The sequence below is a fragment of the Sporobolomyces koalae genome, assembly GCF_050403365.1.
Source record: "Sporobolomyces koalae JCM15063 DNA, S_koalae_JCM15063T_v1_ctg1, whole genome shotgun sequence".
NCBI lineage: Eukaryota > Fungi > Basidiomycota > Microbotryomycetes > Sporidiobolales > Sporidiobolaceae > Sporobolomyces > Sporobolomyces koalae.
In genome coordinates, this window is record NW_027481770.1 from 248,964 (window position 1) to 260,219 (window position 11,256).

At 53.7% G+C, this 11,256-nt stretch overlaps 4 protein-coding genes across 4 annotated transcripts; 2 read left to right on the forward strand and 2 right to left on the reverse strand.

Annotated features, from left to right (window-relative positions):
* Positions 1 to 243: 243 nt before the first annotated feature.
* On the forward strand, positions 244 to 4,825 carry JCM15063_003250 (uncharacterized protein; the record flags this gene model as incomplete). The annotated part of the gene is made up of 20 exons (XM_076675171.1): positions 244 to 343; positions 430 to 562; positions 649 to 730; positions 825 to 883; positions 953 to 996; positions 1,064 to 1,104; positions 1,172 to 1,668; positions 1,736 to 2,480; positions 2,554 to 2,824; positions 2,919 to 2,940; positions 3,015 to 3,029; positions 3,093 to 3,197; positions 3,265 to 3,487; positions 3,644 to 3,789; positions 3,856 to 3,879; positions 3,943 to 4,023; positions 4,091 to 4,122; positions 4,189 to 4,235; positions 4,305 to 4,401; positions 4,488 to 4,825. The coding sequence occupies 20 exons, from the start codon at positions 244 to 246 to the stop codon at positions 4,823 to 4,825; spliced, it is 3,102 nt and encodes a 1,033-aa protein (XP_076537255.1).
* A 185-nt stretch (positions 4,826 to 5,010) lies between these two features.
* On the reverse strand, positions 5,011 to 7,398 carry JCM15063_003251 (uncharacterized protein; the record flags this gene model as incomplete). Its single annotated transcript, XM_076675172.1, has 7 exons — positions 5,011 to 5,171; positions 5,241 to 5,562; positions 5,630 to 6,382; positions 6,452 to 6,750; positions 6,829 to 6,974; positions 7,044 to 7,263; positions 7,335 to 7,398. The coding sequence occupies 7 exons, from the start codon at positions 7,396 to 7,398 to the stop codon at positions 5,011 to 5,013; spliced, it is 1,965 nt and encodes a 654-aa protein (XP_076537256.1).
* Positions 7,399 to 7,722: 324 nt separating this feature from the next.
* On the forward strand, positions 7,723 to 9,166 carry URH1 (trifunctional uridine nucleosidase/nicotinamide riboside hydrolase/nicotinic acid riboside hydrolase; the record flags this gene model as incomplete). Its single annotated transcript, XM_076675173.1, has 6 exons — positions 7,723 to 7,754; positions 7,814 to 7,920; positions 7,982 to 8,089; positions 8,158 to 8,516; positions 8,581 to 9,021; positions 9,092 to 9,166. 6 exons carry the CDS (start codon positions 7,723 to 7,725, stop codon positions 9,164 to 9,166), a joined length of 1,122 nt encoding a protein of 373 aa, XP_076537257.1.
* Positions 9,167 to 10,097: 931 nt separating this feature from the next.
* On the reverse strand, positions 10,098 to 11,178 carry SPT10 (Spt10p; the record flags this gene model as incomplete). Its single annotated transcript, XM_076675174.1, has 6 exons — positions 10,098 to 10,382; positions 10,465 to 10,491; positions 10,581 to 10,588; positions 10,656 to 10,793; positions 10,868 to 10,883; positions 10,960 to 11,178. The coding sequence occupies 6 exons, from the start codon at positions 11,176 to 11,178 to the stop codon at positions 10,098 to 10,100; spliced, it is 693 nt and encodes a 230-aa protein (XP_076537258.1).
* Positions 11,179 to 11,256: the final 78 nt, after the last annotated feature.

Here is an 11,256-nt window from a genome sequence, read left to right on the forward strand (position 1 = left end):
CCACTTGCAATCGTCCACCTCGAAGACGGCGATCGACTCTCGGAAACCGATCAGGTCTGCGCCAACGCCTACGACACTCATCTGTGAGTTGTGGCCCAACGTTGTATCCTTTCGCTACAAGCTACTGAAGACTAGACATGTAGTTTAAGCAGCGCGAAACGCGAGCCCGATCCTCCGCGTTCCTGCGTCCGGACCCAGCACGATTCAGTCTCCATACTCAGCCCGGTGACCCCCCCGACAGCGATGCGACGTCGCTTGTCAATCAGTCGTCACGAGTCGACTGCCGGTACGATCCCCGACTTTCTCAAGAAGGGCGTCTGGGCAAAGATTGCCGAGTTCAGCTGTACGCGAACCACATTTCCCTAATCTTCGGTTCCTTTCCAACCTGTGACGACCTCCTGATGTATTACGAACAAACGATCGAAATAGCGAATCATCTGAACTTTTACCGAATCCATCTCCTCGTTTTCATCTTTCTCCCGCTCATCGCTTCCGCCATCTTCTATGCTTCGAATGGACCTCTACCCAAGAATCAGATCGCCTATGTCGACGCTCTCTTTTTGTGAGTCGTTGCCCTCCGGTCGGTTGACCCGAGCTCGAGATACTGAAATCCCTCTCGACCCAATTCTCGAAACAAAACTTTTCCAGGTGCACTTCGGCAATGACGGTTACTGGGTTGAACTCGGTCGAGTTGGGCAGGCTTACGACGTGGCAACAAGTGATCCTCTTTGTCAGTGTCTTTCCTCCCTTTTTCCATTGAAGAAACCGCTGCGATTTCAAGCTCGCACGAGGATCCTGATACTCTGCATCTTCGGCTTCGTTAGATTTTGATGACGCTCGGGTCGACCTCCTTCGTCTCGATCATCGTGATCATGGTTCGCCGGTGAGGACTCATAATCTGTCCTGGAACTCGCGCAAAACGACTCTTGCTGACTGGCTGAATCCGATCTAGTCAATTCTTCCGAAACAAGTTCGACTACATGGTCGCTCACGATGGTGAGGATTCGGATTGACGGCGCGCATACAGCTATCAAAGATCTGATCAATTCCTTCTCCAACACAGAACATGCTCGCAAGCGAGTCAACGAAATTGGAGAGCAAGAAGTCGGTTGTCAATGAACTGATTATTTCGAGTGAAACAAGGATTGACCCGAGATCGCGTTTCTTGCAGGCTCGACTCCATGGCAGGGAATATCAAGCCTTTACGAATACTCATCGACCTGGGAAAGGACCGTCGCTCGCTCAGTACTTGTTTCAGCATCGCAGCGAACCCATCACTCCTCGACCTTCACCGGTGGGTAGTGCGAGTGCATCGTTTGTCGAAGTCGAACGCGAGAAAGGGCTGCGGGAAGGACTCAAGAAGAAGAAGAAAAAGTTGGAAAAGCTCAGTGCCGACATGATCAAGCGCGTGGACGTACCTGTTCGAATCAACGAGATGAGCGTCTCGGGTTGGTTGGGCGAGGGTCAACGAGAGGACGAGCGGGAACCCGAGGCCTCGCCTCCATGGTCTCAATCTCATGGTCAACCTCAGCCCGAACATGCTCATGACACCACCCAGAACAAGGAGGATCTGCCAGAGGTGTTTCACGATGAAGAATCTGCAGCAGAGGAGAACGGGTCTGTTGGCGACAACAGCATGCATCGCAGGCCCTCGGGCGCGAGCCGCACGTCAGTTGCACCCTGGATCTGATCGCCAATCGCATTCGTCCCCTGACTATGTGACTTTCGCTTCTAGGATCCAAATATCCGAACCTCCAGCACCTCAGCATGCTCACATCCAGATCTCGGAACCTCCACACCCCGTTCACACACTTCGAGGTCGCCGGAGCAGCGATTCCGCGGCAACTGCTGCTCCGCTAAGGATCGGTACAGGAACGCTCTCGCGCAACCGAACCCTCGATCACCGTCATCTCGACCACATCACGGAGTCGCCGACTTCCGTGAGTCCCAGGAGGGGAAGCTTGGATACGAATCCGGATCACAGCCGAGACTTTGGTCGTAGTCGCACGATCGAGTTCCGCGAAAACAGCGACAACGACCTTCGTCTCCGTCGCAACCGAACAAATGCTATCAACCCTGATGTAGCGATGAGAAGGATGAGCTCGTCGAACTTGCGAGAACCATATGCGCGCACGCTCACCCGAACGGCTACGAACAACCCGCCTCCGATCAACTCGGCGATGCATTCTGGATTCGGTGGGTTCCCGAATCCGATCGTCGCTGCGGCCGACTTTGCACGATCGCGCATCCCGACAATCCGAAACGCGGTTGAGCGCACTGTGACAATCCCTCGCACGACGACGATGATGTCGACTCACTCGCAGGATTCGAGGATGGGCACGACGACGTTTGCCGGTTCGGATCATCCTCATGTCAAACCTGTCAGCTACATCTCGTTCGATGCGGTCGTGGGGCGCAACTCGCGTTTCCACGGTCTCACTACGGCGCAGCAAGAAGAACTGGGTGGTGTCGAGTATCGTGTTCGCTTCTTCTTCCTGCTCTTGAAAAGTTATCCGACTTGAAAGCTCACGCCTTGACCACGCATTGTGACAGGCTCTGACTCTCCTGCTTCGCCTCGTTGCTGGCTATTACTTTGTCGGCCAGCTCCTTGCCGTGCTCGTCCTCGCGCCCTGGCTCACCTACGACAAGACCTACCAACCCGTCTTCAATGATCCGGCCTGGGCAGTCAACCCGACCTGGTTCACATTCTTCCAGGTCTGGAGCGCATTCAGCAACAACGGCATGAGTCTCGTCGATACGTCCATGATCCCGTTCGGACGGGCTTATTGGCTCATCATTGTCCTCTCGATCATGATCGTGGGAGGTAGGTTCCTTCCCTTGTCCCTTGTCGTTTGTCTCTTGTCCCAATCCTGCCGAGAGCTCTCGAATTGACGTCCATCTTTCTGTGCCTGAATCAGGAAACACGGGTCTGCCAGTCTTGTGCGTTCTGATTCTCGCTGTCTTGCTCCTTACAAGAGCTAAAACTGACCCTTTCTCCCTCATCGGTCTACCAGCTTGCGATTGACAATGTAAGTATCCCGGCGACACCGCGTCCAGGTCAGAAAGCTGATGGTCCTCTCACGGTGTTACAGATGGACGTTGTCAAAGGTTGTACCGAAACAATCTCGCGTCCGAGAGACGCTCCAGTTCCTTCTCGATCATCCTCGTCGTTGCTATATCTACCTATTCCCATCGCAGTAAGCCACAGACTGTTCGCATGATGTCCTGCTACCTCGAAAGCCTGACATGGCTACAACTGAACAGTCAAACGTGGTTTCTCGTTTTCGCTCTGTTCTGCCTCAACGGGTTCGATTGGGCTTCGTTCCTGATCCTCGACATTGGCAACGACGCGATCGAGTCGATCCCGCTCGGAACTCGGTTCCTCGATGGTCTGTTTCAATCGTTCGCAGTGCGTGCGGCAGGGTTCGCCATTGTGCCGCTCGCGCAGACGGCGCCAGCGGTTCAGTTCCTCTACGTCGCAATGATGGTCAGCTCTTTCCCTCTTCCCTCCGCGGAATTCGTAAAAATGCAGCTCGTGCTAACGATGCGTTCTTCTTCCCTGCAGTACATTGCAAGTCCAATTCCTTTCAATGCGTTTTCGGCTCAAAGCTGCAGATGCTAATGCCGGGGTGTGTCGAGACAGGCTGTGTATCCCGTCGCGCTCTCAATTCGCTCGACTAACGTATACGAGGAAAAGTCGATGGGAGTTTACGACGAGGATGTCGAGGAGGACCTCGATGAAGCTGAAGCCGAGTTCGCAAAAACTCGATCAGCGACGGAGTATATTGGGTACGCAGGGGAACGTTCCTGCTGATTTGCTATCAACAAGCTGATACTACTTTCCCTTCAACGCAGATTCCACGCTCGTCGTCAACTTGCGTGAGTCGAGGAATCGATTTCGCCTGGAATATTTTTGTGATACTGATATGTGTTCTGAATCAGATGGGATATCTGGTTCATCATTCTCGGCGTCTGGCTGCTCGCGATTATCGAGCGTGGGCGAATTCGCAGTGGAGACTGGCCGTAAGCGTTCTTCTCTTTTTCCGAACGTATCAAGGCTTGCTGCTGAGTGAATTTGCCCGGTCTGCAGCGAGGTCACCGTGTTCACTCTCATCTTTGAATGTTAGCTCGTGGTGGCTGTTCTTTTCCCGCTTGAACCCTAGCTGACAATGCGCGACAAATGGGCAGGCGTCAGTGCTTACGGTACTGTCGGTCTGAGTCTCGGCAATGGCCGCGTTAGTCTGACAACCTCTTCCCAGACGTCGGGCTCAACTGACCCTGCTTCTCTCTTGTCCTTCTCGCAGAACAATGCGTCGCTCGCTGGGGTTCTCTCGACTCTGTCAAAGCTAGTCCTGTGTGCGCTCATGGTTCGAGGTCGCCATCGAGGTCTGCCCATCGCTAGTGAGTGATCACCAGCCTCTCTCTGTGGATATGATCGTTCGAATATGTCAAAATTGTCTAACGGTTCCTTGTCCCATTTTCCGCAGTTGACCGAGCTGTCTTGCTCCCTTCGGATCTCGAAGCGCATTTTGACGATACCGCGACAGCCCTTTCTGCCGAAGGACCTCTTCCGAGGACCCGAACGAGCCAGAAAGATGGCGGAGAGAATCGTTCTCTTCGAGACTCGATCCTCGTGGATTCTCCTCGAGCCACGGATCCCATCAATTTCGAACTACAAGAGAAACGACAAGAATCTTCTGGTGGAGTCGATACTCCAAGTAGTTCTTCGGAATCAAAGGGCAAAAGTGTCGAGTCTACTACCGATGAGAACTCTGCTTCTTCGAAAGAACCTCCTCATGATCCAGATCAAGTTGGATGGCGATGACATTAATCCCTCAGGTCGTTTTTCTTCTTCGCTTCTCATTGTATCACTATCTCTCTCATTTGTAACATCCAGCATCGTCGTTCCTTTCCCTTTTTCTACGATCGTGCAATTACGTTCTTCCAAGCAAGGATGATACCGAATGAGAAATGCGAAAATTATCAAGCAAAGAAGCGCAGTGAAAGGGTCTATGCGAGGAGGGCAAAGGCCATGGCAAGGGAGGTGATCGATGCCAAGGTGGAAGCGATAGACAGCGAAACTGGAGCTCCAGAAGTCGTTTGAGGCGAGTTCTTTTGACCCGCTTCGGTGGCGTTGACGAGAGCATCGGATTTGCCATCGTTCCAGCAGTCTGCAAACATTCGTTCGAAGCCTTAGCATTTGTCGAAACTATTCGAGAAGGGAGAAGACAGTGGCTTACAACGCTGGAAGCACGAGTGGCACTCTTCGGTACGATTCAGGCCGGCCCTTTGACGGGCGCGATCTACCGTCGCACATTTGAGGCACAAAGGCCATTCCGAATCGGCCTCGAGGGGAGTGTTTGGGTTCGGGAAACCCTTCTTTGCGTTGAGGTTTGACGAGTCGAGGAACGCGACTACTTCTTGGTACGTGTAGGAGAGCATGAAAGTACTCGTGTTGGTCAGATACGGTGAGGTGGTTGGGGCGGGCGCATTGGGCAAGTAGACAACAAGAGGGTACGTTTCGAGCTGGGACATGTTTCCGCCATTGCTCGAGTTGCAACCCTGACGAACACAATGCGTGAGTCAGAACGGAATCGACAAGGGAAAACTGGGAAAGATGTATACTCACGAAGAACGTGGGCCGTTCATTAAGTCCTTGCGCGACGAAATCGTCAGCCGATGCAGGAATCGGCGGGAAGCTGCGGAACCCGTTCGAATATTTGGAGGAACGTTCGCTCGTAGCGAGGAGCGACGTTCCGTTCGGCCAGCCGTACTCGGTGTCGGCGGAAGCGTCCGCAGCGAGGATGAAATCGACTTGTCTGACTTTGGTCAGGAGCGGACTCAAGGGAATGTTCTCGCCGTTCTCGCCTCCATCGGTGATCTGGAGAATCTCGTTTCCTGCGGATTCAAACGTGTAGCCTCCGCTCGGCTCAAAGTCTTGGAACGAGTTGGGGTAGTTGGCGACGAGTGCTACCGAGTCGGTTTTGGCTTGGATGTTGGTAATGTCGCTAAGGAGTCGCTGAATCAGCTCAGTCCAGAGCGGGTTGCTAATTTCTTGCTGAACGGCGTTGAACAAAGCGGCTGACGATCCCATGAAGAAGCCCGCGTTCTCGAACCAGTTGACGCAGCTGTTTTTCGGTGAGCCATTGACGAGGGCAGTACCAGTGTATTCGACTGGGATCAACGCTTGCAACGTCGAGTCGTACGATCCGAATGTGAACGGTGAGAATTCGAATTGCGTGTTGTTCAACGGAATGACCGTGGTAGACTGTCCCGAAGTCTGCATTTTCTCGCTCACTCGCGAAGTCGAGACGAGGATCGGAATCGGCATAGCAGCGCTTTGGAAGTTCTGGGTGTACTTGATCGAGGAGAAGAGGGTGCCCTGAACACGAAGCGAGAAACATCAGCGGGTCTTCCCGGTAGCGCCACAACGGCTGAACCTTGCACTCACGTCGTCGTGGTCGGTGTCTTCGTAAAAGTTCTGAGGCGTAGTCATGTTCAAGAAGTGGAATCGGAGAGCGGCTCCCCACAAATCGACGATCGAGACGGGAAAGCCAGCATCTGCCTTCTCGCGCACTTGACCTTCAAGGATCTCGTAGTAGTCTTTGTTGTTGCTGATGCCCAAGACTCCATCTGGTGCGAGGATATCCATGTCGAGCTCCCAGCCCATATTTGTCTGACTCGTCGGGGTGTTTCCGAGAACGAGTTCGTAAATCGGGATCATGTCGTTGAGCGAGGTCGAGGTCACGGCTGCAGTAGAAGAAGTACGCACGTGAGGATTCTCGTACCTACGTAGGGAGACGTGTTGCACGTCGAGAAGAAACTTACCCCAACTTCCGCCCGACAGGCCTGCCAAGTAATCCGAGAGCTGCCAGATACCTCCGATCGTGCTCGAGTTCCGATTGTCGATTGCGCTGAGGGTACCTGCAGCGTAGAGCGATGCTCGAAGACCTCCTCCAGATACAGCAGTGGCACTAGCAGACCGAACCGAAGAGTCAGCCGGCTGGGACAAGATTCTCCGAAGCGACAGGAAATGCTCTCACATCCTCGGGTTGGCGTTGACAATGTCGTCGACATTGTAGCCGGTGTTTCCGGTCGAGTTGTCGTTGAGGTACTTGCCCCAGAGCTGCGTCAGAACGTCCGTCCGTCGTCGGTCGAGGTACGCCGACTCGTTCTTGTTGAGCACTTGGGTTCCGTCGAGAGGAGAGCCAGTACGCATGATGAGCTCAGTGTTGGCCGGACATTCGACCCGGATCGGAGCATCTGCAGTGTGACCGAGGAAGTGATCAGCTGAACTCAAGACCGATGTTGAACGATTATGGCGAGAGTCTCACAACTCGAGGCTTGTGCGAGAGCCGTGCTCGCGAGAGAGAGCGCAAGCGTTGCCGAGGTCCACATGTCGGGCTTGCGAGAGTAGGTGCTGCAACGGAAGAACAACGATGCCTCGGTAGAGAGAGCGAGAAAAGTTGCAGATCCTTGGCCGAGCTCTCGTCATGGGCGGGGTTCGGTCGGCCCGGATCGCGATCTTCGATAGAACTGATCAACGGCAGCGGACTGTACAAGCTTCGGTATGGCATCAAGACAGACCATGATTGCACAGCAATAGCGTAGATCTCGAGCGAGTCATGGTCATATAATCTGATCATAAATCAGGCGATCGTGTCTCATCACTTTCGTTATCACCGCCCCTCTTCGGCTCACACTCTTGTTTAACAAGCCATTATGGGCATCCCCGTGTGGCTCGATTGCGATCCGTTAGTGTTTCTGGCGAACTGCTTTTTCCACAGCATGCTGACCGTCGGCCCGCCAACAGAGGCCACGACGATGCCATAGCAATCCTGATGGCGCTGCACCTGCCAGAGATTGACCTGATCGGCATCTCGACGGTTCACGGCAATGCAGACATTGTAGCAACCGGCCGTAAAGCTCATCTCTTTACGCGTACGAGCATCCGATCGAGCTGATTTCCCGCTTGTGACAGTGAACGCTGCCCGTTGTGTCTTATCGTACGGCTCACCGGAACAGGCCAAGATCCCCATCTATTCCGGACAGACGCAGCCGCTCCTGCGTCCGGCAAAGCACGACCCAGGTCTGTCGTTACGCCTCTTGCAAGATTCGCTCGTCTAATCCGGCACTGAAAAGGTCCGAGACCTGCAGAGATTCACGGCGTAGACGGACTTGGTGGAGTCGAAGGGCTCATTTCGGCGAATGATCCTGCTGTGCAAGCCAAGCTGAAAGAGACCGAGGGTCAGAAAGCAGTCGTCGCCATTGCGGAAGCTGCCCGTTCGCTCCCAGACGGCCAGCAGCTCAATATTGTCGCGACTGGAGCGCTCACAAACATTGCACTCTTTGTAACTCTGTATCCGGAACTCGTGCGGGACAAGGTCGCTCAGATTGTGCAAATGGGAGGTGCAGAAGGCAGGGGCAACCGTTCGCCGACGGCAGAATTCAACATCTTGATCGATCCAGAAGCCGCCGCGATCGTGTACGACGCAGAAGTCAAGGTCGTCATGACGGTACGCGTCGAAAAATCTCGTGACTTACTCTACAAGTTTTGGCTGAACCCTCATCTGCACACAGCCGCTCAACGTCACTCACCAAGCGCTGTTTCGTCCAGCTGACAACCAAACTTTGCTCATGCCACCTTCAGCCCTGCCTTCGCTCCCACAAACTACACCAGACGCACTGTCGAAGCCTGCGCAAGCGCACACTCCGCTACGTCATTCGCTTTCGACGCTGCTGAACTTCTTCGCCGCTACCTATGCAGAAGTGTTTGATTTCCGTGACGGTCCACCTGTGCATGACCCACTGTGCATCGCGTACGTTGCGAGGCCCGACTTGTTCCAGGGCAAGCGGTACAGGGTCGACGTCGAGCTCGAGGGCAAGTGGACTGCTGGAACGACTTCTGTCGATCTTTGGGAGTACCGTACTGCCGAACTCACCGCTTGGAAACAAAGCGAGACGAGTAAGGAAAGTTGGGGCAAATTCGGGAAAAACGTTTACGTCCTCGAACATCTTGACGTGAGTTTGAGCTCGTCTCTTTTCGATAGGGTCGAGGAAGAAGCTGAACGACCCGTTTGTGTACGGTTAGGTACCGGCTTTCTGGCAGCTCTTCCAAGAATGTGTCGATCGGGCGGATCAAGTTTCTCCGCTCAACAAGAACTGAGCGAGTCTCTGCGCAATCGTAAGATTATCATAGAACGCAATGCATCGTCTCATTCATTAGTTGAGACTACATATCAAAACATATCTTGGATGCTTCGAGTTGGTCTCGTTCACAGCCTTGACCTGTCGTTTTGCGCATTCTGGCCTCCGAGTCTCAAGGCTGGATTCAGTTCCCCAGCTTTGTGTTTCGGCATGTGGCACTCAGGATAGCAACAACCAAGAAGAGCACTATTGCGTACTCATCGCGGTGAAAGATATCCTCGCATATCGCAGGATCTATTGGCGGGTCTCGATGCTCAAAGAATGAAAGGTCCCAAAATTCTCACAGATGTCGAATCAGGTGCCTTGTGTCAACTGATAGAAAAGATCAAAGAGACAGGTTGGTGTCTCGTTACAAAATCAGCAGCTCTGTCGTTTTAAAGATGTGATTACAAGGGGACAAGTTGACTTCTTCGAGTTTGATGTTGAGCTGTAGGTCGTCCTTCCTCTCTGTGCAGCTCGTACAGATAGAAGTGATCTGGAACCTTCAGACCCTTTCATCTTCGAGAGCTCGGGCGAGCTTTCAGCACGCGCGTGTTTTTCCACCTCGTCGGGGCCATGTGACTGTCACTTGGATGAATCCTCCAGCTCCAAGGCCGTGCCGTCAGGCTGTCAGACTTTCACGAGGGCCGAGAAGGCTGGAAGCGGCCTTGACACGCCCCATGTGGGCGCGGACGGGTTCACGATAAAGCTCGTCCTGTTGTCAGCAGAATCCAAAGATCCCATTGGCACCTGATGAATGGCTCAAGGTCTCGTTTCATGCCTCTAGTTGCGCTACAACTGATTGCACAGGTGGCTACATTGAACAAGTTTTCTACAATCAGATTTTCCTCCCTAATTTCGGGATGTTTTACTTTTCTTCTAAGACTTGAGGCATGCCCTGAAGGATTGCTTCAATGACTCGTGGTAAAGTCGTAGTGAAACACGATCGCATCGACATACTCTTCACCGTCTCCCGCTTGGTTCTTCAACAGTCCAGCTTTCGGGATCAGGCCTGCCCGTTTGAATCCAAGCGCGTCCCAAATCTTGACGCTCGCGACGTTCGAAACGTACACGAGGTTGAACACGCTGCCGCGGTACCCAAGCAGGGGTGCGTAGTGAAGGTAGGATCTGCCGAGCGTCGCTCCGATTCGGAGGCCTCGATGATGGGTCGGGACGACAAAGCCCGCGTTACAGTTCTGTAGAGGCGAAATAGCGCAGTGAGATTCGAGTTTCGCTTGAGAACAGCGAAAGAGGTTCGAGAAGGGGGAAGAGACTTGCGTGTGAGGAGCGGCCGGGATAGTTGGGCTGCAGTGCCGCGCCAGTCACGATACCGGTCAGTCACTGGAGAGTAAAGCCTCGTAGCGAGACGAGGACGAAAGAAGAGGGAGACGAACCTTGACATCTGTTCGGAAGCAGGGCAAAAGGTCAGATGCTAGAATGGGGGAGGAACACCTAGAGATCGCACGCACAGTACATTCCGAGAACAGCGTCTTTCAGTTCGCGTCCGGCAAGGATCGTGTCGATTGAGCAATCCTTTGCTCGATCGAGTCCGTCATTCGTGAGGTTTGCTGGAGGCTCGTCTCGGATCGCCACGAAGCAGTCTGCGGCTGGGTTTGCAAAATCCAGACTGTCAGTCGAGCCTTGTCGATAGTATTTGACCGTGCAGACTCTATCGACGTACCAAAGAAGTATGCATACTAGAGTGGTGCAGGGAATTAGACCGGATCAATACGTAGACTTGGTGGAGCTGCACGACGGGCGGAATTGACGCACGAATTCGTCCAGTGAAAGCTTCTCCTGCTGAGGGTAGGTCCGACCGTCCTCGACCGTATCGTTGAAGATGCCAGCGAGGTATTCGACGAGGGCTTGCGGGACGGTGTTCTTGCGGACGGGGAATACGGTAAGCGCTTGTCCCGCTTGGGCGAGCGGGTAAGTGCGCGGCACGAGCTGCACGCTCTGCTCGGGCGTCGGGATGGCTCCATAGGCTGACATGTTGTAGGCAAGATCGACACTAGACTGAGAAGCAACCCAGTCGGGGACCGCTTCGGCGAGGCGTAGAATGTTCGGGGT